General features: G+C 52.2%; 1 protein-coding gene across 1 annotated transcript; it reads left to right on the plus strand.

Moving 5' to 3' along the window:
* Positions 1 to 31: 31 nt before the first annotated feature.
* Positions 32 to 23,722, plus strand: LMF2 (lipase maturation factor 2). Its single transcript, XM_058190989.1, has 14 exons — positions 32 to 190; positions 7,024 to 7,277; positions 8,291 to 8,319; positions 9,955 to 10,151; positions 12,862 to 13,040; positions 13,479 to 13,617; positions 14,697 to 14,822; positions 15,638 to 15,743; positions 17,042 to 17,138; positions 17,809 to 17,991; positions 19,952 to 20,120; positions 20,949 to 21,060; positions 21,312 to 21,420; positions 22,072 to 23,722. Exons 1-14 carry the CDS (start codon positions 91 to 93, stop codon positions 22,420 to 22,422), a joined length of 2,151 nt encoding a protein of 716 aa, XP_058046972.1. The 5' UTR covers positions 32 to 90; the 3' UTR covers positions 22,423 to 23,722.
* Positions 23,723 to 25,011: the final 1,289 nt, after the last annotated feature.

Raw genomic sequence — 25,011 nt, forward strand, 5'->3', positions numbered from 1 at the left:
CCGCGCTCGTCCCGGCTCCGCCCCCGCGTTCTATCCCCGCCCCTTTGGCTACATTGTAGCCAGGCGAGCGAGCGAGCGAAGACAGGCGCGATGGCCTCGGAGGTGCCCCGCCTGGCCCGGCAGCTCTTCCTGCGCGGCTTAGCCGCCGCCTTCCTGGCCGCCTTCGCCTCGCTTTACGTCCAGCTGCCCGGTGAGCCTGCGGCGGCGGTGGCGGTCGAGAAGAGCGGGTGGAGGGGGGGACGCTTTGCACATGCCCCGGGGCGCCCTCGCCCTTCCGGGCTGCTGCGCCCAGAGCAAAAGCCAAGTCCTCGCAGGGGCGTCCGCGGAAGGAAGAGTCCCGGGGCGGGAGGGGGGGGGCTGTGTCCCGCTTAGTGACCTTGCGGAGGGCCCGGCGCCGAAAGTCCCGCGGCCTCTCGGCTCTTTCTTTCTCCCTGTTGGGGCTGCCCCGCCGGCAGCTCGGCTGAAGGCAACGGTTGCCCCGCCTGGCTGCTTCTTGCGCTGCGCCGAATCGGCTTTGCCGGGGACGGACGGCACGGGCCTCTCCTGCCCCTTTCTTTGCGGGGCTCCGTCCGTCTCTGGGTCCCGCTGCAGCCGTCCGCGTGTTCCGTCCAAGGGAGGGAGGGAGGGAGGGGGGCCTGGCCAGCGGCCCTTCCCTCTCCTCCCGCTTGGCTTTGGACGGGGGCCGGAGGGGGGCTGGTTCCTGGCCGGAGTGGGGAGGGGGGGTCTCCTGGTCCTTTGGGCAACGTCCGAAAGGGGCGCCACTCCCTCAGCAAGGGAGTCCCGTGTCCTCACGTGCCCTTCTGACTCGTGTCTCGGATCCCGCTTCCCTGGAGGAGAGAGGAGGGGCGAGCGTCTTCTTCCCCATCTCCTTGCCCCCAACCAGACCCCAGCCCCCATATCTCCTTGACCCCCTCCCCAATAAAACCTGGCCTGAACCAAGTCTTGGCTGGGTGGGCTTCATCTTCTGTGGGATTCTCCCCTCCCCCCCATTTACAGTGCTGGTGGCCCACCCACTTTGGGGATGAGGGGGCGCTTTAAAGACTTTAAATTGGGGGAGGATGGACCCATCCAGGGGCTCTCCTGCTTGGGACCCCCCCTCCCTGCACCCCTTTTCTCAGCAGCCCCTGGGAGAAACCAAATGCCAGGGGGAGGGGGGGTGGCCTTGGCTGTGGGTCGCCCTCCTTTTTCTGCATAAAGAATTGCTCTCCTGCCCCTCCCTCTGCTTTAGCCCCACCCCCTTTTCCAATATCCCAGCTGGATTATTTTTTTTTACCCTGCGCCCCCCCCCCTTTCCCACGTCTGTCCCAGGATCTCCACGTGGCACTGGCGGCTGTAGCAGTTGTGCAAATGGTCTCGCCCGTGTGGAGTGCTGGGCTTGGTGTGGCCCACCGGCCCTCTCCCCTCTTTGTCTCAGCCTTCGGTGGCCCCTTCAAGCCCCCCCACCCCACCCGCCTTTCCTTCCTCCTCCTCCTCCTCCTCCTGTGGGAGAAAAGATTTCACCTTCCTGATCCAGCCGTTTGTCCATAAGGTCTCCTGCCTTGGGACCCTCTAAGGTCCCTTCCAGCCCTAACAGAAGAACAGAGCTGGAAGGGACCTTGGAGGTCTTCTAGTCCAGCCCCCTGCCCAAGCAGGAAAACTTATACCATCCCATTCATTTTTTGTTGTTGAAAATCTCCAGTGTTGGAGCTCACACAGCTTCTGGTGGCAAGCTGTTCCACTCGTTAATTGTTTTCACAGTCAGGAAGTATTTCCTTAGTTCCAGGTTGCTTCTCTCCTTGATCGGTTTATTTATTTTATTTATTTTATTTTGTCACAACAATATATGTCGGTATCATACAAAAGGTTATATAGTATATAAACACATATATGGGTAAATGTAAGGAGGTATAAGCATATATATAGGAAGAAGAAAAGAAAAACAATAGGACAGGAACGGTAGGCACGTTTGTGCGCTTATGCACGCCCCTTATGGTCCTCTTAGGAATGGGGTGAGGTCAATAGTAGAAAGTTTTTGGTTAAAGCTTTTAGGATTATGGGAAGAGACCACAGAGTCAGGTAAAGTGTTCCAAGCACTGATGATTCTGTTGCAGAAGTCATATTTTCTGCAATCTAGATTAAAGCGGTTGACATTAAGTTTAAATCTATTGGTTGCCCTTGTATTATTGCAATTAAAGCTGAAGTAGTCTTTGACAGGAAGGACATTACAATAGATGATTCTGTGAGTTAAACTTAGGTCTTGTCGAAGGCGACGGAGTTCCAAGTTTTCTAAGCCTAGGATTTCAAGTCTGGTGGGATAGGGTATTTTGTTGTTTTCAGAGGACTGGAGAACTCTTCTTGTAAAATATTTCTGGACACGTTCAATTGTATTGATGTCAGAGATGTGGTGAGGGTTCCAAACAGGCGAGCTGAATTGGTCTAGCATCCGTTGTTTCCATCCGTCGTTTAGCATGTTTCCATCCGTTGCTTCTTGTCCTGCCTTTGGAGGTGCTTTGGAGAATAGGTTGTCTCCCTCTCTTCTTTGTGGCAGCCCCTCAAATCCTTGAACGTTGCTGTCAAGTCACCCCTAGTCCTTTATTTTTATTAAACAGAATAATAAAGTTGGAAGAGACCTTGGGGGTCTTCTAGTCCAACCCCCTGCTGAAGCAGGAGGCTCCTATCCCATTCCGGACAAATGGCTATCCAGTCTCTTCTTAAAAACCTCCAGTGATGAAGCCCCCACAACTTCCTGAGGCAAGCTGTTCCACTGGTTAATTCTTCTCACAGTCCAGAAATTTCTCCTTTGTTCTAGGTTGCTTCTCTCCTTGATAGTTTCTTGTTTTGCCTTCTGGTGCTTTGGGAAATAAGTTAACCCCTTCTTTCTGGCAGCCCCTCAAATATTGGAGCACTATTATATCATGTCTCCCCTGGTCCTTCTCTTCACTAGACTAGCCAGGCCCAGTTCCTGCAACCGTTCTTCATATGTTTTAGCCTCCAGTCCCCTAATTATCTTTGTTGCTCTTCTCTGCACTCTTTCCAGAGTCTCAACATCTTTTTTATATCGTGGCGCCGAAAACTGGGTGTAGTATTCCAAGTGTGGCCTTTCCAAGGCCTTATAAAGTGGTATTAACACTTCACGTGACCTTGATTCTCTCCCTCTGTTTATGCAGCCTAGGATTCTCTTGGCTGCTGCTGCCGCACATGGCTAGCTCCTATTTAAGGGATCGTCCACTCGGTTTCCAAGATCCCTCTTGCAGTTATTACTATATTATTACTACTAATAGCCCTAGGATCCTAGAATCCTATGTTACGCATATGCATTCAAGATTAGCATTGGATAACCATTTGTCTGGGATGGTATAGGGCAGGGGTCTGCAAACTGGGCTCTTTTAAGACTTGTGGACTTGTGCAGAGAACTCTGGGAGTTGAAGTCCACAAGTCTTAAAAGAGCCCAGTTTGCAGACCCCTGGGATAGGTCAGTGATGGGTAACCTTTTCCGGACTGACTGCCCAAAGTGCGCCAGCGCAAACCCCTAAAATGCAATGCGTGCGCAGCTCCTGCGCATGTGCCCTGCCCCTGTGCATGCGCGCATGGCCTCCTGTATGTGCACAGGCCCCCACACCCACCCCACCCCCCATGTATGTGTGCCCCCCACATGAGCACCTGCCCCCCCTCCTGCACACCCCCCACCCCCCTGCTCGTGCGCTCGTGGTCCCCGCATTTCCCGCGCTTGCATGGCAGAGACCTGAAGAGCAGCTGGCCGGCAGGAGATGCGCAGACATGCGCAGCAGAGCTGAACTGGGCTGAGGGCTCATGTGCAATCCGACAGGGTGCTGTGTGCCACCTCCGCCACATGCGCCATAGGTTCGCCATCACGGGTATAGGTAATCCTCGATTTATGACCACAATTGAGCCCAACATTTCTGTTGTTAAGTGAGTTTTGCCCCATTTTCCCGGGACCTTTCTTGCCACGGTTGTTAAGCGAATCACTTCGGTTGCTCAATGAATCTGGCTTCTCCCTTGACTCTTGCTTGTCGGAAAGTCTCAAAAGGGGATCACGCAACCGTGGGACACTGCAGCCGTCATAAGTATGAGCCAGTTGCCAAGCCTCTGAATTTTGATCCCGTGGGGATGCAGCAACCGTCGTAAGTGTGGAGAACGCTCGCAAATCCCTTTTTTCCAGGGCCGTCGTAACTTTGAACGGTCGCTAAGGGAGCCTTTGTAAGTCGAGGACTACCTGTAGAAAGAGGAAATGCATGAATCTCAGAAGTTGTTTACCCGAATGCTTAGCTTAAGGCTTCGGAGAGCTGAAAACAAACAAAGCTTGCGAAGGGCAGTGTGACTTTGTGCAGGGTGCGGTGTGTGTACATTCGGGGTGAAGCTGATGTGTGTTTGGCAGGGGAAAAGGGGCAGACAAAGGCCGGCGACCCATAAGTGGGGGAAAAATTAAGAGATTGAAAAGATCGTTTTGTTAAAATGCTGGAGAAGTTTTTAAGGCATGCCGTGGTAAAAGAAAAGGAATGAATTAATCTTGGATTGGAAGGAATATTGAAAAGGGGAAATTAGCTGTGGGGGGGTTGGACTAGATGACCTATAAGGTCCCTTCCAACTCTGTTATTCTGCTCTTCTGAACTTTAAGCCTGGCGGACTTCAACTCCCAGAATTCCCCGGCCAGCTTTGCTTCTTTGCTTCAATTCTGGGAGTCGAAGTCCTCCAGGCTTAAAGTTGCCAAGGTTGGAGACCCCTGGGCTATCGGAGGGGGCTTTAGCTCTTAGCTTGAACCCAAGGGTGGAGTATCTCAGGAGGAACTTTGGAGTAAGTTGACTTTTTGGAACCTACAGCAAACGAATTGGGAGGAATCTAGGACGGGTCTCCAACCTTGGTCCCTCTAAGACTTGTGGACTTCAACTCCCAGAGTCCCTCAGCCAGCAAAGCTGGCTGAGGAACTCTGGGAGTTGAAGTCCAAGTCTTAAAGGACCAAAGCTGGCTGAGGAACTCTGGGAGTTGAAGTCCACAAGTCCTAAAGGGACCAAAGCTGGCTGAGGAACTCTGGGAGTTGAAGTCCACAAGTCCCAAAGGGACCAAAGCTGGCTGAGGAACTCTGGAGTTGAAGTCCACAAGTCCTAAAGGGACCAAAGCTGGCTGAGGAACTCTGGGAGTTGAAGTCCACAAGTCCTAAAGGGACCAAAGCTGGCTGAGGAACTCTGGGAGTTGAAGTCCACAAGTCCTAAAGGGACCAAAGCTGGCTGAGGAACTCTGGGAGTTGAAGTCCACAAGTCTTAAAGGGACCAAAGCTGGCTGAGGAACTCTGGGAGTTGAAGTCCACAAGTCCTAAAGGGACCAAAGCTGGCTGAGGAACTCTGGGAGTTGAAGTCCACAAGTCCTAAAGGGACCAAAGCTGGCTGAGGAACTCTGGGAGTTGAAGTCCACAAGTCTTAAAGGGACCAAAGCTGGCTGAGGAACTCTGGGAGTTGAAGTCCACAAGTCCTAAAGGGACCAAAGCTGGCTGAGGAACTCTGGGAGTTGAAGTCCACAAGTCCTAAAGGGACCAAAGCTGGCTGAGGAACTCTGGGAGTTGAAGTCCACAAGTCTAAAGGGACCAAAGCTGAGGACTCTGGGAGTTGAAGTCCACAAGTCCTAAAGGGACCAAAGCTGGCTGAGGAACTCTGGGAGTTGAAGTCCACAAGTCCTAAAGGGACCAAAGCTGGCTGAGGAACTCTGGGAGTTGAAGTCCACAAGTCCTAAAGGGACCAAAGCTGGCTGAGGAACTCTGGGAGTTGAAGTCCACAAGTCCTAAAGGGACCAAAGCTGGCTGAGGAACTCTGGGAGTTGAAGTCCACAAGTCCTAAAGGGACCAAAGCCGGCTGAGGAACTCTGGGAGTTGAAGTCCACAAGTCCTAAAGGGACCAAAGCCGGCTGAGGGACTCTGGGAGTTGAAGTCCACAAGTCCTAAAGGGACCAAAGCCGGCTGAGGAACTCTGGGAGTTGAAGTCCACAAGTCCTAAAGGGACCAAAGCCGGCTGAGGAACTCTGGGAGTTGAAGTCCACAAGTCCTAAAGGGACCAAAGCTGGCTGAGGAACTCTGGGAGTTGAAGTCCACAAGTCCTAAAGGGACCAAAGCCGGCTGAGGGACTCTGGGAGTTGAAGTCCACAAGTCTTAAAGGGACCAAAGCTGGCTGAGGAACTCTGGGAGTTGAAGTCCACAAGTCTTAAAGGGACCACGGTTGGAGACCCCTGGTCTAGGAGAACCATTTCTGGCCAAGCCCCTTTACAGGAAGTCCTTGACTTACAACCCGTTCATTTTCACACTTATGACCGTTGTGGCATCCCACGTGATCAAAATTCAGACCCTTGGCAACCGACTCACATTTATGACGCCCGCAGTGTCCCTCCTGTGATCTCCTTTTGCGACCTTCTGACAAGCAGAGTCCAAATGGGGCAGGCCAGATTTGCTGAACCCATGGTGTGTGACTCATTGAACGGCTGCAGTGTTTCGCTTAACAACGGTGGCAAGAAAGGTGGTAAAAGGGGACAAAACTCACTTCGCAACAGCCTCGCTTAGCAACGCAAATTTTAATTCTTGATTCTGGTCATAAGTCGAGGACTTATGCCAAGGCCCCACTTCCCTGTCTTGCTTAGCAGCAGAAATTGGGGGGGGGTGTCAATTCTGGTCATACGTCGAGGACTCTCTGCATGCCAAGGCACCACTTCCCTGTCTTGCTTAGCAGCAGAAATGTATGTGAGGGGGGTGGTCAATTGTGGTCCTAAGTCGAGGACTCTCTGCATGCCAAGGCACCAGTTCCCTGCCTCGAATGCCTGCAAAAACACTAGGGCAGAGCTCTTTGAATTTGGCTGGAGAATTCTGGGAGTTGAAGTCCACAAGTCTTAAAGCTGCGAAATTCGAAGATCTCTGCACTAGGGTTACATGTGTGTTGTAGTGAGTGTGTGTGAGTGTGTGTGTGTGTGTGTGTGTGTGTGTGTGTGTGTGTGTGTGTGTTGTGTGGCGTTGCACCCATTGGAGCCTCTCTGTCTCCTTTCTCCCTGCAGGTCTCTACGGGAAAGATGGGATCCTGCCCGCCCGGAAGATGCTTCGCTTCACGGGCAAAAGTTTCTGGCAGCAGCTGCGGGACTCCCCGACTCTGCTGTGGCTGGGACCCCACTTGGGGCTGGACACGGAGCAGGGCCTGGAGCTGCTGTGCCTGATGGGCACGCTGCTCTCCTTCGGGGCCCTGGTGCTGGAGCCCCTGCGGGACAGCCTGGTCTTCCTTGCCCTCTGGGGCTTTTACCTCTCCGTCTACCAGGTACGGGGAGTGGGGGGTGGGGCTGGAGGTGGACCTTCCTGGGGAATTCTGGAAATTGAAGTCCATGCTTTTTAAAGTGCTAAGAAGGAATTCTGGGAGTTGAAGTCCTCACTTCTGATGGTGCTGCCTGGGGATTCTGGGAATTGAAGTCCTTAGTTCTTAAGGTGCTGCCTGGGGGATTCTGGGAATTCTAGTCCTTAGTTCTTAAGGTGCTGCCCGGGGAATTCTGGGAATTGAAGTCCTTAGTTCTTAAGGTGCTGCCTGGGGAACTCTGGGAATTGAAGTCCTTAGTTCTTAAGGTGCTGCCCGGGGAATTCTGGGAATTGAAGTCCTTAGTTCTTAAGGTGCTGCCTGGGGAACTCTGGGAATTGAAGTCCTTAGTTCTTAAGGTGCTGCCCAGGGAATTCTGGGCATTGAAGTCCTTTGTTGTTAATGTGCTGCCCGGGGGATTCTGGGAATTGAAGTCCATGCTTTCTAAAGTGCTAAGAAGTAATTCTGGGAGTTAAAATCCTCACTTCTGATGGTGCTGGCTGGGGAATTCTGGGAATTGAAGTCCTTTCGAAGATGCTGGCTAGAGAATTCTGGGAGTCCATACTTTATAAAGTGCTAAGTAGGAATTCTGGGAGTTGTGTTGCACTAACAAACTGGGTTCAAACCACACCCTCTCCCCGGGAGGTCCGTGTGGGGACTCAAGAGGCCACCATGCATGCTTGGCCCAGCCTATCTTACAGGGGTGTCATGTGAGGAGGTGGGGGGAAAGGTCTCATCCCAGAGAGGGCCATTCCCAAATTCCCAGCATAAGGGTGGCCAAACTGGAGTGAGGGAGGAGTTGTTGCACTGGGATTAGTTAATGGTTAGTAGGGTTAGAGGTTAGTTAGTGGCTGAGGTGGAGGACCGAGACTTTGCAGGTAGATTCAACAGGTGGGCAAACCAGTCTGAGCTCAGGTAGAAGCCACCTGACCAGCCAGTCCAGCTCCTGATTTGATTTTTCTTCCTTGGTTTTCTCTCTGCAGGTGGGACAAGTCTTCCTCTACTTCCAATGGTAAGTGGCCCTGGGCTTCTGCAGGTAGGGCTCAACTTACCACCAGAATTGAGCCCAACGTTTCTCTCGCTAAGCGAGACATTTGTTCAGTGAGTTTTGCCCCATTTTATGACTTTCTTGCCCCAGTTGTTGAGCAGTCTTCCAGTGTTTGAGGGGCTGCCCCAAAGACTGCCTGGAAGCCGTACGGGTCTGGATGGGGAGAAACAGACTCAAGCTCAATCCCTCCAAGACGGAGTGGCTGTGGATGCCGGCATCCCGATTCAGTCAGCTGCACCCGCGGCTGACTGTTGGGGGCGAGTTAGTGGCCCCAAAGGAGGTGGTTCGCAACTTGGGCGTCCTCCTGGATGGACGGCTGTCTTTTGATGAACACCTGGCGGCCGTCTCCAGGAGGGCCTTTTACCAGGTTCGCCTGGTTCGCCAGTTGCGTCCCTTCCTTGACCGGGATGCCTTATGCACAGTCACTCACGCTCTGGTTACGTCTAGGCTGGATTATTGCAATGCTGTCTACATGGGGCTGCCCTTGAGGTGCACCCGGAGGCTGCAGTTAGTCCAGAATGCGGCTGCGCGAGTAGTAACGGGAGCCGCTCGTGGCTCCCACGTGACATCGCTGCTCCGTAGCTTGCACTGGTTTCCTGTGGTCTTTCGGGTGCGCTTCAAGATTTTGGTAACTATCTTTAAAGCGCTCCATGGCTTAGGACCCGGGTACTTACGAGACCGCCTGCTGTTACCTTTTGCCTCCCACCGACCCGTACGCTCGCACAGAGAGGGTCTCCTCAGGGTGCCGTCCGCCAAACAGTGTCGGCTGGCGGCCCCCAGGAGTAGGGCCTTCTCTGTGGGAGCTCCTACGCTCTGGAACGAGCTTCCCCCTGGCCTGCGTCAAGTGCCTGATCTTCGGACCTTCCGTCGTGAGCTCAAAACATATTTATTTATTAAAGCGGGACTGGCATAATTAGTGTGGAATTTTAATTGGGTATTTTTAATATTTTTAAATTTTTAAATCTAAATTTTAATAATCAGCCTTTAAAATTTGCTCTTTTTAAATGTTGTTTTAAATTGTACATATTTTGTTTTATTTTGGCTGTACACCGCCCTGAGTCCTTCGGGAGAAGGGCGGTATAAAAATTTAATAAAATAAATAAATAAATAAAGAGGGGCAGGAAGGGAGGGGAAGAAGCAACGGATGGAAACCCACCGAGGAGAGAAGCAACCAGGAATTAAGGAGAAGCTTCCTGACCGTGAGGGCAATTAACCAGTGGAACAGCTTGCCACCAGAAGTTGTGGGAGCTCCATCCCTGGAGGCTTTTAAGAAGAGGCTGGACAGCCCCACGTCTGATATAGTAGAGGGTCTCCTTCTCCAGCAGAGGGGTGGACTGGAAAATCTCGGAGCTCCCTTCACCTCTCTATTCTGGTTGATACTAACTGTGGCAAGAAAGGTCATAAAACGGGGGGGGCAGCAATTCTCTCTGAATCCCTGACCCACTCAGCCAGGGCTCAAATTGTGGTCATAAGTCAAGGACGGCCTGCAATTTTTACGTCACGGGGAGCGGCGCATAACCCTCTGTGAGCGTTGGCAAGGGGGGGTGGGGGACGAGCACTCCAGCCATGCTCTTTTGACCTTTCGTCTTTCTCCACCAGGGACAGCCTCTTGCTGGAGACGGGCTTCCTGGCCGTGCTGGTGGCCCCCCTGCACCTGCTCAAGTGGCGCTCCACGATCTGGAGGGCACACGACGGGGTCACCTTCTGGCTGGTGCGCTGGTTGCTCTTCCGCTTGATGTTTGCCTCCGGGGTGGTGAAACTGACCAGCCGCTGCCCCACCTGGTGGGGGCTCACAGGTGAGTCAGCCAGCAGAGGAACAAATGGGAGCAGTTCAATACCGGTGAGAGTCCCTTAAATAGGAGCCAGCCGTGTGCGGCAGCTGCCAAAAAAGCCCAACGCAGTCCTGGGCTGCATTAACAGAGGGAAGGGTCAATGCCGCTTTATAAAGCCTTGGTGAGGCCGCGCTTGGAATATTTCCATCCAGTTTTGGTCACCGCGATGTGAAAAAGATGTAGTAGAGGCCAGTGGTGAAATCTGAACTGGTTTACTGTCGGTTTGCTGGCTGTGATCATCAGAGCCTCTTTTTTTAAGCTTTTAAAAGCATTTCTTTTTTTCTTTTTTTTATAAAAAAGTTTTATTTTTACATTCATATCCAACAACTCATCCAATGTACAGTTATATACAATTAGTCGGGCTTGCCCAGTCACCACCCCCTCCTTTTAACTCTCTTCCCTCTTCTACTTCTACCTCTCTACCTTCTTCTACTTTCCAGACTTTCCTCTCCTTCTCTTATCTACATCCTCTCCTCCCTCCACCCTCCACCTTCCTTCTCCCTCTTCTACCCCTCCTCCTTCCTCTTCTCCCTCTTCTACCCCTCTTCTCCTCTTTCCTACCTCCTACTCTCTCCTCCTTTCTCCCTCCCCACCGTTCTAAAATGGTAGCTGGGCAGACCCGACCCTACATTAATTATATTTATACATCTTCAATAATCCCTGTACATTAACCTTAAAAGCATTTCTTTATAACCTATTCAGCCCAATAGGTTGTTAAAAAAATGCTTTTAAAAATAAAAAAAGGCTCTGACAATCACGCAGCTCAGCTGTGATCGTCAGAGCCTCTTTTTTTTACTTTTAAAAGCATTTTTTAAAAGAAGTGGTGACTGGGCAATTGAGTGGGCATGGGGGGGGGGAGAGATTTTTGCTACGAGTTCTCCAAACCGCCCACTGCCATCGCTACTGGATCAGCCGATCTGGGCCAAACCGGGAGCATTTCACCCCTGGCAGAGACTCTGGAAAGAGTGCAGAGAAGAGCAACAAAGATGATTAGGGGACTGGAGGCTAAAACATATGAAGAACGGTTGCAGGAACTCAATATGTCTAGTTTAATAAAAAGAAGGACTAAGGGAGACATGATAGCAGTGTTCCAATATCTCAGGGGTTGCCACAAAGAAGATTTGGGGATCAAGCTATTCTCCAAAGCACCTGAAGGCAGAACAAGAAGCAACGGGTGGAAACCGATCAAAGAAAGAAGCAACTTAGAACTAAGGAGAAATTTCCTGACAGTTAGAACAATTAATTAGTGGGACAGAAGTTGTGGGGGCTCCATCACTGGAGATTCTTGAGAAGCAACTACTTGTCTGGAATGGTATAAGGTTTCCTGCCTGAGCAGCGGGTCGGACTAGATGACCTCCAAGGTCCCTTCCAATTCTATTATTCTGTGTGGGGTTGCCCAGTTTTGCAGGGAGACGCATCTCGCTAGCTACAAAAGCTGCTTGGGAGGGAAGGAAATCGCTTGGCCCTTGTTCTAGAACAGGGGTGCGCAACTATGGCCCCTTTATGACCTGTGGACTTCAATCCCCAGAATTCCTGAGCCATTTGCCTAAGGAATTCTGGGAGTTGAAGTCCACAGGTCTTAAAGGGGCCATAGTTGCGCACCCCTGTTCCAGAAAGTCCCTTGTTCAATTTATTCATTAAATCGGATGCGTTGCCAGCTACTGAAACTTGGAACATAAAACCGTCGTGCTTCACTTAACAGCCACAGTGATACGCTTAACAACGGTGGCAAAATGGTCGCAATATGGGGCAAAACTTGCTTAACCAAGGCTCTCGTTTATCGACAGAAATTTTGGGCTCGACTATAGTCACAAGTTGAGTACTGCCTATAGTCCCACCCTTTTGTGACTTAATGAGAGATTTGCTTAGCAATAGAAATTTGGGACTGTTTGGCATCCGTAAGTCAAGGACTAACTATATTCCCACTTCTCCCCTCTCTCTCTCTCCATCTCTCTCTCTCTCCCCCCTTTGTCTAACTTTCTCTCTTTCTTTCTCCTTCTCACTCTTTGTCTCCCCCTCTCTCTGTCTCTCTCCTTCTCTACCTCCTCTCTGATTTTCTCACTTTCTCTCTCTCTCTTCTCTCTCTGTCTTTCTCCTGCTCTCCCTTTTCCTGTCTGTCTCTCCCTCCCTCCCTCTCTCCTCCTCTCTCTCCTTCTCTACCTCTTTCTCTCTCTCTCTCTTTCCTCTCCCTCTCTTGTCTCTCTCCCTTCCTCCCTCCCTCTCTTTCTCTCTCTCTCTCTGTCTCTCCTGCTCCCCTTTTTCTGTCTATCTCTCCTCTCTCTCCTCCCTCTCTTTCTCTCTCTCTGTCTCTCTCCTTCTCTCCCTCTCTCTCTGACTTTCTCACTTTCTCTCTCTCTCCTCTCTCTTTCTCCTGCTCTCCCTTTTCATGTCTGTCTCCTCCTCTCTCTCTTTCTTTCTGTCTCTCTCTGTCTTTGTCTCTCTCTTGCTCCCCCTTTTTCTGTCTGTCTGTCTCTCCCTCTCTCTCCTCCCTCTCTCTCCTTCTCTACCTCCTCTCTCTCTTTCTCTCCTCTCTTGTCTCTCTCCTTCTCTCCCTTTCTTTCTCTCTCTCCTCTCCCTCTCTCTGTCTGTCTCCTGCTCTCCCTTTGTCTGTCTCTCCCTCTCTCTCTCTCTCCTTCTCTTTCTTTCTTCTCTCCCTCTCCGCTTCTCTCCCCAGCGTTGACCTACCACTACGAGACCCAGTGCATTCCCACGCCCATTGCCTGGTTTGCCCACCAGATGCCCTTCTGGCTCCAGAAACTCAGCGTTGTGGCCACCTACGTGATTGAGATCGCCATCCCGCCCCTCTTCTTCGTGCCGATCCGACGCCTTCGCCTCTTTGCCTTCTACAGCCAGGTACGGCCGGCCGGGCGCTGGGAAGGTGAGGTTGGCAAGCGCTGGGGTGGGGAGTGGGGGGTTGCGGAGGAACGGGGGCCTGTCCAGAGGGTGCTGAGCGCCAGCCAGGCTCTGAATGCCCCCAAGGAGAAGGTTCGCAGCAAAGTTAAAAGGGAGAATTTGGACAGTTGCTCCTAACCGGAGACGTATTTGGCAAAGGCCAGGTGCAAATAGACCTCAACTTAACAACCTCAATTGAGCCCAAAGTTTATGTCGTTAAGTGAAGAAATTCCTTTTGCTGGGGACATCACACCAACTTAACTGCGGTGGTTCACTTAGCGACCGGGGCCAGAAAGGTCATAAAACGGTGCACAAAATTCATTGAACAATTATCGCGCTTAGCAACAGAAATCTTGGGCTCATAAGTCAAGGACTCCCTGCATTTTAATCCTCCTCCAGGTCCTTCTGCAAGCCCTGATCGTTTTCACCGGCAACTACAATTTTTTCAACCTGCTGACTCTGGTGCTGAGCTTCTCCCTGCTGGACGACGAGCACGTGGGGCTGTGGCTGGGCCACGGGCGGAAGAAAGCGAGTGGCGGTGAGTTCCTCGGGCCTCCCTGAGGAGGAGGAGCTTCCCTTGGGCACTGGGCTCGCTGCTGCCCTTCGTTTCTCTTCACTTCTCGGTTCTCCTTTTCCTCGATTTATTTATTCTGTTTATGTATCGCCTGTCTGGCTATCTGGGGCAGCAGGGTTGATGGGAGCTGCCGTCCTGTCGCTTCTTATGGGGTGTTGCATGATGGGTTTGATGGTACTTGCATGATGGGATTGGTGGTGCTTGCATGAAGGGGTTGATGGGAGCTGCAGTCCAGTCGCTTCTCATGGGGTGGTGCATGATGGGCTTGACGGTACTTGCATGATGGATTTGATAGAAGTTGCATGAAGGGGTTGATGGGAGCTGTAGTCCAGCCACATCACGTGGGAGGTGCATGATGGGATTGATGGTACTTGCATGATGAGCTTGACGGTTATTATTATTATTATTAATTATTATTATTATTATTATTATTATTATTATTATTATTATTATTATTATTTATTAAATTTTTATACCGCCCTTCTCCCAAGGGACTCAGGGCGGTTTACAGCCAAGATAAAAACGACAGCAATATACACATAAAACCATGAGTTAAAAAACTTATTACACAAATGGCCGAATTAAAACATAAAAATAAAACCCCATAAATTATAAAATATTAAAACATTAAAACTAATTAAAATATCTATGCCAGTCCTGCGCGAACAAACAAATAGGTCTTCAGCTCGCGGCGGAAAGTCCGAAGGTCCATCATACTTGCATGATGGGTTTAATGGAAGTTGCATGATGGGATTGGCGGTGCTTGCATGATGGGCCTGATGGTACTTGCATGATAGATTTCATAGAAGTTGCAGGAAGGGGTTGATGGGAGCTGTAGTCCAGCCACATCACGTGGGAGGTGCATGATGGGATTGAGAGTACTTGCATGATGGATTTGATGGGCGGTGCCTGATGGGAGCTGCAGCCCAGCCCCCTCTGCAGGACCCCTATTTCCAATCCTCAGTGCCCACGATCAGCTGCTGCCTGTGGGGCCCCTAAGCCTCCCCCCCTCCTTGACCTTGACCTCTCCCTCTGTCCCTTAGGCTGGGCCTGGCGATTGCCCCCCCTGCTGGCAGAGCTGGCTGTCTACGGCCTCCTGATCTTCTGGACCAGCCGTTACTTCGGGCTGTCCATCAACTGGGAGAAGAGACTCCTCGAATCCAAGACAGGTATTTCTTTGGGGGCGGAGGGGAGAGCTTCAGTTGGCAGCAGGGGGGTGGTTTCATGTGGTGTGTGTGTGTGGGGGGGTGTCCTGGCAGTCCCTCAGCTGCGGTGGGGTGAATGTCTTCTCCATTTCGGCAGGCAAGGGGCTCATCCCTGACCCACCGGCCCTAGGCTCACATTCTCAGGCTTAGCTAAGGATTCCTCCTCCCCCCACTACCCCCCACCCCCCCAGTGTGAGTGCACATGTGCAAGATTTGTCCCATCCCCCAAGGACTCTGTTCCCTTTGTACCCCCTCCTTGCCAAGCGGGAGGGGGCCTTGCAAGGCTTGAAGGGGTCCCAGGTGCCTTGTAGCTCCCCCAGCGGTCAAATCCAATTTTTTTCTTACTACTGGTTCTGTGGGCGTGGCTTGGTGGGCGTGGCAGGGGAAGGATACTGCAAAATCCCCATTCCCACCCCACTCCTGGGGGAAGGATACTACAAAATCCCCATTTCCACCCCTCTCTGGGGCCAGCCAGAGGTGGCATTTGCCGGTTCTCCGAACTGCTCAAAATTTCTGCTGCCAGTTCTCCAGAACCTGCTGGATTTCACCCCTGAGCTGCCCCCAACCCTGGTGTTTTAGAGCTGGGGGTGCAATTCCTGGGGGGCTGGGAGACCTGGGGGTCCTCCCCCATTGGAAGAGGGTGCAGTAAAGTAGTTGAGGACAGTTGCATGTGTGAACCGGTTGGATCCGGGCCGAGAGAGAGAAGGGCAGGCAACCTGGGTCCTTTCCTGGCGCAGTTTGGCCCATTCACACCCTCCCTCAACCTGGTCTCTCTCCAGCGTTCACCTTCCACGAGTTCACACAGTGGCTGAAGATGGTGACCCTCCCTCTGGTGGGCGTGGGGCTTCTCTCCTTGCTGTGGGAGATCCTTCAGGCCGGATACAGGTGAGTCGGGGGGCTGCTGCGGAGACGATCCGAGTTGACTTGGGGCAGGAAAGGGAGGGCGGTTGGCAAACCACGATTTTCTCCTCCTCCTTCACCTCCTCCTCCTCCTCTTCACCATCATTTTTTCCTTCTCTTCCTTCACCAATTTCTCTCCTTTTCCTTCATGGCTCTCCCCCCTCTTCCTCCCCAAACCCCCTCCTTTCTAGCATTGATGATGTTACCTGGTTGGGTCAGGAAATGTCCGCAAGGAAACCACCAAGCTCAGAGGGCATCAAGGACCCACAATTCTCCTCCTGCTCCCTTCTTCTCTTCATTCCTTCTCCTCGTTGCTTTTTTCCTCTTCTCCGCTTCCTCTTTCTCCTCCTCCTCTCTGCAAACCCCCTCCCCTCACCTTCTAACACTGATGATATTACCTAGTCAGGTCATGAAAGGTCTGTAAGGAAACAACCAAGCTCAGAGAGTACCCAGGACCCTACAGTCCTCCTTCCTCTTCCTCCTGTCTGCAACCCCCCTTGTTTCTAGCATTGATTATGTTATCTAGTTGGGCCATGAAATATCTTCAAGAAAGCAACCAAGCTCAGAGAACACCAAGGACCCCACAGTTCTCCTCCTCTTCCTCCTCCTCCTCCTCCTCCTCCATTTCCCCACAGTCCATTTTTCAGATCCATGAATGCTTATTTCATACAGTTTAATTGCCTCTTATTATTCTTTAGTGTTCTTCAAACCTTACCCGCTTTAAAATAGTTGTGGACTTCAATTCCCACAATTAGCTGGAACCAGCTTTGCTCCTTTGTCTGTTAAAGCAGGGGTCTCCAGCCTTGGTCCCTTTAAGACTTTAAGTCCCTTTAAGCCGTGGTGTGGCTCAGGCTGTAAGAAGCCTGTTATTAAAACACAGCTGCCTGCAATTACTGCAGGTTCTAGTCCCACCAGGCCCAAGGTTGACTCAGCCTTCCATCCTTTATAAGGTAGGTAAAATGAGGACCCAGATTGTTGGGGGCAATAAAAGTTGACTTTGTAAATATACAAATAGAATGAGACTATTGCCTTATACACTGTAAGCCGCCCTGAGTCTTCGGAGAAGGGCGGGATATAAATGTAAAATTAAAAAAAAAAAAAGACTTGTGGACTTCAACTCCCAGAGTCACTCAGCCAGCTTTGCTCTGGGAGTTGAAGTCCACAAGTCTTAAAGGGACTAAGGTTGGAGACCCCTGTGTTAAAGGATGTTCTGCTCCCCCCCCCTATTTGGGGAGGTCTCTGGGGACCTCCTGCCTGATGCCCCTTTCCTTCCCTCCCCCCAGGAGTGCCTGCGTCCGGGGATTTTTCTGGAAACTCTGGGCTGTCGTGCAGTGGGCCGTTTTCGCCACGGCTGCCCTGGGGATGTTCACGATCAGCCTGGTGAGTCTTGAGAAGTGTGGGGGGGAGGGGGCGATGGGCCAGGGTGAGCATACCTGGTGGCATCAGGCCGCGAGGGGTTGCTATGCCTTAGTAGGCTTCATGCCGGATGCGGTTGGGCTTCTTTGGGGGTGTAGAAATTGGGGTGACTTGTACCATAGGAGGAAGGTTTGAGGGAGCCCCAGGTGACCCCGGAGAAGCAAACCCCCGCCCCCCGAATTCCTAAATAAGTCAGTATATTTAAGGATCCTGCCTTGCTTTAAAACATAAAGTGGTTAGAATGCAGGGTGGAAGGCTAACTCTGCCCACCTGCCAGCAGTTCGATCCTGACTAGCTCAAGATTGACTCAGCCTTCCATCCTTCCGAGGTGGGTAAAATGAGGACCCAGATTGTTGGGGGCCATTATGTTGACTCTGTAACTACTTAGATGGCCGTAAAGCACTGTGAAGCGGTATATAAGGGCTATTGCGAAGGAAGGGAGGGAGGGAGGGCGGCAGGCAAGCCCTGGTGGTGCAGTGATTAGACTACAGTGCCCACAGCCAGGAGTTTGATTCTCATCAAAACATCTTGGACTGAGATCTGGGTTGGACCGGCTGGGCTCTCTTGATGTCGCTGCTGTTGCTTTCCAGAAGATGATGTGGGTTCAAATCACAGCCCTCTGTTCCTTCCCCAGGTCCCCTTCACGTACATTGAGTACGAGTCCAACGGGAAGCTCTGGCCAGGCATCCATCAGGCCTTTGGGGCTGTGGATCGCTACCAGCTGGCCAATTCCTACGGGCTCTTCCGGCGAATGACGGGCGTCGGTGGGCGGCCGGAGGTGGTGCTGGAAGGCAGCCACGACAAGGAAACGTGGACGGTGAGTGGCTTCGGGCTGCTGTCAGAAGGAGGGCTGGGGGCTGATCCTCCTTGACCAAGCTAAACCCAAAAACACTCGAGAATTCCTGGAAGCCTGGCATTCGGACAAGTCAGCCATCAACAGGCATGTGGAGATAAATAACAACTACACACCATTTGAAAGGGACAATCGTAAAGCTAAAATCCCACGATTAAGGAACTACCAAATCAGATAATCAAACAGTAAACCACAGCCAAATGCAGGAACCACCGAGGAGAAAACATGTCTCCCAATACTGATGGGACAAACCACTAGTATATAAATGAGAGCAAAGCCTCCTTCCTTCTAGCACTGATGTTATTTCCTAGTTGGGTCCTGAAATGTCTGCAAGGAAGCAACCAATCTCAGAGAGCATCAAGGGCCCCACAATTGTTTTCCTCCTCCTCCTTCCTCCTCCTCGCCACAAACTCCATTCCTTCCCATCACCGATGGTGTTCCCTAGTTGGGTCAGCACCAAGGACCCCACAATCCTCCCTCCCCTCCTCCTCCTCCTCTTCCTCCTCTCTACAAACCCACCTCCTTTCTAACATTGGTGATGTTTCCTAGTTGGGTCATGAAACGTCTGCCCCAAAAAACCAACCACGCTCAGGGAACACCAAGGACTCCACAGTGCCCCTCCTCCTCCCAATCTTCCTCTCCCTTCTAGCACTGATGATGTTCCCTAGTTGGGTCATGAAACATCTGCAAGAAAACCACCAAGCTCAGAGAGCACCAAGGACCCCACAGTCTATTTCCTCCTCCTCCTCTCCCTCCTCCTCCTCTATTTCACAAACCCTTCCTTCCTTCCTTCCTTCCTTCCTTCCTTCCTTCCTTCCTTCCTTCCTTCCTTCCTCCTCCTCCCTTCCAAATCCTCCTCCCTTCTACCACTGATGGTGTTCCCTAGTTGGGTCATGAAACGTCTGCAAGGAAACCACCAAGCTCATAGGCAATGTTCCCTCTAATTTTTCACGAGTCTGAGCAAGCACACTAACTCCCTGAGCGGTCCCTTGGACCACTGTGAGCAACATCAGACGTGCGGGTCATGCCAGCATCGCATCCATTCAAGTCACATGATTTATTAAATCCATTCATTTATTTTATTTATTATTATTATTTTTTTATTTTATTTATTTATTATTATTATTATTTATTATTATTCATTTATTAAATCCATCCATTCAAGTCACATGATTTATTAAAAGAATCAAACAGATTCGGCTAGCTAAAACTTTTAGCTAGATTCGCTAGCTAAAGTTTTAGCTAAATCTGTGCTAATCAACGTAATTTGACAGGCATTGATTAGCTGCGCAGCACAGATTTTCTGTGCGCGGAGACCGTGTCAGCAGTGCGCATTTGCGCACGCGCGCAGCTTAGAGGGAACAGTGCTCATAGGGCACCCAGGACCCCACAATTGTTCTCCTCCCCCCTCCTCTTCCTTTTCCTCCTCCTCCTCATCACAAGCCCCCTTCCTTCTCTCTCTGATGATGTTCCTTAGTCAGGTCATGAGACGTGGAAAAAAACCACAAAGCTCAGAGAGTACCAAGGACCCTATAATTCTTCTGCTTCTCCTCCTCCTTCTCCTCCTCTCTGCAAATCATACTCCCTTCTAGCCCTGATAATGTTACCTAGCTGGGTCATGAAAACGTCTGCAAGAAAACAGTCAAGCTCAGAGCAAGGTCCCCAGAGCAGTGAATGTTATGTTCCACGATTTATTTTAGTAGCTTTTAGTATGATATTGTATTTATTTACTTCACTCTGGTTTGTCTTGTTTGTTTTGTTTCCTTCTAAATTTGGCTGATCATTGACCAGATAAATAGTATTGATGGATCGACCCAAACAGGAGGGAGGGGCCTCCGGGCAGGGAAGAGGGGGCAGAGCCATGGGGGCTCCTTTAGGCAGCCGGGAAACGGAGCTCCAACAGGCTCTCTGCCCACTTCCCCAGGAGATCGAGTTCCTGTACAAGCCGGGCAACGTCAGTGCTCCGCTGCCCATCGTGGCCCCACACCAGCCCCGCCTGGACTGGCAGATGTGGTTCGCCGCTCTGGGCCACCACACGCACAGCCCCTGGTTCACCAGCTTCGTCTACCGCCTCCTGCAGGGCAAGAAGGAAGGTGAGCCTGGATAATCCCTCCTTCTCTCCTCCCCACTTCCTTCCTTCCCTCCCTCCCTCCTTCTTTCCACTCTCCTTCCCTCTTTCTCCTTCCTTCCTTAGTTCCCCTCTCCCTCCCTCTTTCCTTCCTTCCATCCTCCCTTTCTCATCCCTTCCTCTCCCTCCCTCTTTCTCCTTCTTCCTTTTCTCACTTTCTTCCTTCCTCCTTCTTTCCCTCTTTCTCCATCCTTTCTCCTCCCCTCTTTCTCCATCCTTTTTCCTCCCTCTGCCTCCTCCCCCCCTTCCTCCCCTCTTTCTCCATCCTTCCACCTTCCTCCCTCCCTTTCTCCTCCCTCCCTCTCCCTCCTTCTGTCTCCTCCTTCCTTTTCTCCTCCCTCCCTTCCTCCCTCTTCCAAGCCCTCTGTCTTCAGGGTCCCGGAGAGACCCCTTGGGCCATAGAGCGCAGTTCAGAGACGGGGACCCAGGACGGTGGGGTGCAGAGAAGGCCTGGGGGATCTGGGGGGTGGGTGGGATTGGGCCCCTGCAGCCATTCGTCTTTGCCCCACCCAAAAGGACCTTGCATGCATCCTTCAGGAGAACCATGGAGTTGCCTTCCAGAAGGCAAATTCTGGATGAATGTCCGAGAAAACCGGCTGCTGGTTGAAGCTGTTGGAGGAGGAAAGCGAGGAGGGGGTCCTCTGGGCTGAGGGGGGGGGTCTCCAATGGGGAGGGTCTGCCCACCTGGGATCCAGGCAGATTAGAGCCTGTCTGGATGACGGGGGGGGGGGAGCAGAGGGCAGGGGACCCCCCAATTTTCTTCTACCAACTCTCCCCTTCAATTTTCTTGCAGTGATTCACCTTCTACAGGTAGATGACTCCAAGTACCCCTTCAGGGACCACCCACCCACCTACATCCGGGCCCAGCTTTACAAATACTGGTTCACGGAGGCCGAGACGGACGGGTGAGTGGACAATGGGGGGAGGGGGTGGCTGCAGGGTAGGGCTTCTCCCCCCTCCCCCATTGGAAAAGGCCAATCAAACCAATTAAAGCTATAAAATATTCTCTGTGCCTCCATGAAAAGGATTTGGCTCCCCCAGCAAAGGCCCCGGGGGGGGTAAAACTGTAGCCCCTACCCCAAGCCAGAAGGAGTTAGGGGGCGGAAAACATCCAGCTTCACACACACACACACCCATCCCCATTTCCTCCCGGCAGGACCCTCCCTAAGAATTGGTGGCGGCGTCAGCGGATTGAAGAATTCTACCCGGTAGTCTTTCTCGGGGACCCGAACCTGGAAGCCCAGCTGGCACAGCACGGGCTCAAGGTGAGGAGCATGGGTATTGTGGTTGGGGGGAGCAGCCTGCTTCGGGGGTTTTGGGGGGAGGGATACGTCAACCCAGTCCGGAGTAGAGACGGGGGAGGGGAGCGGTTTTTGAAACCATAAAATATTTCCAACGTCAATATTTTGCAAAAGAGATTTTGGGAGTTGTGCAGTCCCCCCCCAAAATTACAGCCAGTCCTCGACATACGACCCTTGAGCCCAAAATTTCCGTTGCTAAGCATGACGGCTGTTAGGTGAGTTCCGCTCCACTTTACGAGCTTTCTTGCCACACATTGTGAAGCAAATCGTTAAGTTAGGAAGACGGTCGTTCAGTGAATCCCGTTGGCTTCGCTCGTCCGAAGGTTACAAAAAGGGCTCCCACAACCCTGGGACACTACAACCGTCATAAATACGAGTTGGTTGCCAAGGGTCTGAATTATGACCACTTATCCATGGGGTTGCTGCATCTGTCATAAGTGTGAGAAAGCATCACGAGTTCTCTTTTTTCTGTGCTGTTGTAACTTCGGACGGTCACTAAACGAACTGTTGTAAGTCGAGAACTTCCTGTAGCCTCCACTCAGCCTGGACCCCCCCCCTGCCTCTCTTGGTCACCCCAATAAATCCTGACGGAAATTTTTCCCCCTCTTCTTCCAGGACAAGCCCCCCGTGAAGCGCCCCCCGGATGCCCTCCTGCCCAGCCTGCTGCAGCGAGTTCGAGTCCACCTCCACCCGTACACCGGCCCGGCCGTCATCTGGTCCCTCTACCTGACCGCAGCGGCCGTGGGCATCCTGCGAGGACTGGGGGCCCGTCTGCCGGCCGGAGGGGTCTCCACCGGAGGCAAGCAGAAGCCAAGTCGGCCGGTTGACGCGGTGGCCGATCCGGGCGGTGGCGGAGACCAGCCGGGCGGAGAAAAGAACGGGCAATTGCGCAGGAAGGAGGAGAAGGGCCGGGCGGCTGGCGAGGCCCCCTCCAACGGTCTGCGGCACACGAAGAAGAAGAAATAAGTTGGGGAGGCAGCAGCACCGGGACCCCCCTCCCAAACCCGGCCTCTGCGAGACCCCAGGCGGGACATGAGTAGGGCGGGTGAGAGCCTTCGCCCCACCCCCTCCCTTCGGACTTGGTTGCCTTCCCTTCTCCCGTCACACACAAACACACACGCACACCAGCTGTGGGGTGGAAGCCCCTTTGAATAGCCCCCCCCCGAAGGTCCTCCCTGTCGCATGGAGGGAGGGGGGCAAGGCCTCTGTACACCCCCCCCTTCCTGGTCGGATGGAGGGATGAGGCTGTTTGGGCTGAGCCCCCCCCCCTCTCCCCAGCCTCTTGCTCTTCTCAGCCTCCTGCTCCATGGCCCCCTCCTCGCTCTGCGACGGCACACGGGGCGGGCGGTTGTCTCTGGTCAGCTGGGAGCAGCCTGGGCCGGTTGCCAAGGAAGGGTCTCCTGTGTTTGGGGACTGAGGGGTGGGGTTTGCGTCCCTTTGGGTTCTTTGGGGGTCCCCAGGGAGCGTTCTGTCCTTCCTGGCAGGGTTGGATCATCGGCAGCGGGTGGGTGGGAGGGTGAAGTGAGTCACGGGAGCCCCTCCCCTCCACTACTCCCTTCCTTTTCTCTTCCCTCCCTTCCTCTCTTCCCTCCTCTCTACCTTCCTTCCTTCCTTCCCCATCCCTCCTGCCATTCTTTCCGTCCCTTTCCCTTCTCTCCTCCTTTCTTCCCTCCCTCCCTCCTTCCTTCCCCTATCCCCACCCCTCCCCTTGCTCCCTTTCTTCCTTCTCCTTTCCCTTCCTTCCCTCCTTTCTTCCTATCTTCCTTCCTTCCCCCATTCCTGCTCCTCCCTCCCTTTCCCTCCTCTTCCTCCCTCCCTCCCTTTCTTCCTTCTCCTTTCCCTTCCTTCCCTCCTTTCTTCCTACCTTCTTTCCTTCCTTCCCCCATTCCTGCTCCTCCCTCCCTTTCCCTCCTCTTCCTCCCTCCCTCCCCCCCTTCCTTGCCCTCCCCCCTCTCCCCATGTCCCACCAGGGTCTTGAATCAGAGGTGGGGAAAAGTGGCTGAGGCTGAAGTTTCAGCTTCGGCTTTAGGGGCTTTAGGGACTCACCTGCCAGCCCAACCTTCCCTCTCCCTCCCCTCCCCTCCCCTGGACCCTCTTAGTGGGGAGGGGGCACGTTTGCTGCTCCCTGCTGCATCATTGAGGCTGGGGGCAACAGGCGCCCCACCGGACTCCACACTTTACGCCTTGGGGGGGGGGAGCAGAGTTGGCGTTTCTCACACGCGGGATTAGACGGCTTCGGTTTTCTAAATAAACCCTGTACATTCCAGGTCTCTGTCTGTGTGTGTGTGTGTGGTTGTGTGTGTGTGTGTCTGTGTGTTTATACACACATGCATACAGGTAGTCCTTGGCTTATGACCACAATTGTGCCCAAAATGTATGTTGTTAAGTGAGACCTTTGTTAAATGCATTTGCCTCATTATATGACCTTTTCTGGCCCTGGTTGCTAAGCGAATCACTGCCGTTAAGTGAGTAACACGGTGGGTAAGTGAATCTGCTTTCCCTCGTTGACTTTCCTGGTCGCAAAAGGGAGTCACGTGAGGGGCCCCCCCCCGGGGACACTGCAACCGTCGTAAATATGAGTCAGATGCCAAGGGCCTGAATTTTGATCCCGTGAACACGGGGATGCTGCAGAGGTCGTAAGTGTGAAAAACGGTCGCAAGTCCCTTTTTTCGGCATTACTGTCATTTCGGCCACTAAATGAACTGTTGTAAATCGAGGACTATCTTGTCTTTGTGGAGAGAGGGCTGGGGCCGCGAAAGGGGAAGCGGTGCAAAAATTGTCACTGACTGAACCAACTTACGATAAGAGGTAATCCTCTACTTACGACCACGGTTGCTAAGCAAGACCTAAGTGAGTTTTGCTCCATTTTATGACCTTTCTTGTCACTCGTTGTAAAGTGAATCACTGCAGCTGTTACAACCAATCTTTTGATGTTACAAGGGCACTGGGAAAAGTCACTTATGACCGTTTTTCACACTTATGACCGTTTTTCACACTTATGACCATTGCAGCATCTCCGGGATCACATGATCAAAATTCAGACGCTTGGGAACTGACTCACAGTTACGACGGTCGCAGTGTCCCGGGGTCCCCTTTTGTGACCTGCTGAGCAAAGACAACCGGAAAGCCAGATTCACTTAACAACCGTGTGACTCACTTAACAACTTCAGTGATTCGCTTAACGACTGTGGCGAGAAGGTCGTAAAATGGGGCAAAACACATTTCCCAACTGTCTCACTTGGCAGTGGAAATTTGGGGCTCAATTACAGTCGTATATCGAGGACTTCCTATACATGCTGGTCGTAAGAATCTCACAGTTTGGATTCTACAGGGGGCAGAAGACCGAAGACCCCCTGCCAATCTTGGATGCCAAAAAAAGATCTGAACATCTTTTCAATCACACTTTATTAATATTGAGATAAAACTCCTGGGTCGGCATGGATGAAATTTAATCACTTTAAAAAGGCATGAAAAAGCATCGAATTGGTGCCTTTGAACTTGTGGCACAAAATAGAGGTGGCCCTGGATTTACGACAGTTTGTTTAGTGACCGAAG

Source organism: Ahaetulla prasina, chromosome 7 (assembly GCF_028640845.1).
Source record: "Ahaetulla prasina isolate Xishuangbanna chromosome 7, ASM2864084v1, whole genome shotgun sequence".
Taxonomy (NCBI): Eukaryota; Metazoa; Chordata; class Lepidosauria; order Squamata; family Colubridae; genus Ahaetulla; species Ahaetulla prasina.

Coding starts and splice junctions, on each gene's coding strand:
- LMF2 (XM_058190989.1), top strand. CDS start 91: ATGGCCTCGGAGGTGCCCCGCCTGGCCCGGCAGCTCTTCCTGCGCGGC. Junction 191..7,023: donor GCTTTACGTCCAGCTGCCCG/GTGAGCCTGCGG, acceptor TTCTCCCTGCAG/GTCTCTACGGGAAAGATGGG. Junction 17,992..19,951: donor ACGACAAGGAAACGTGGACG/GTGAGTGGCTTC, acceptor CCACTTCCCCAG/GAGATCGAGTTCCTGTACAA.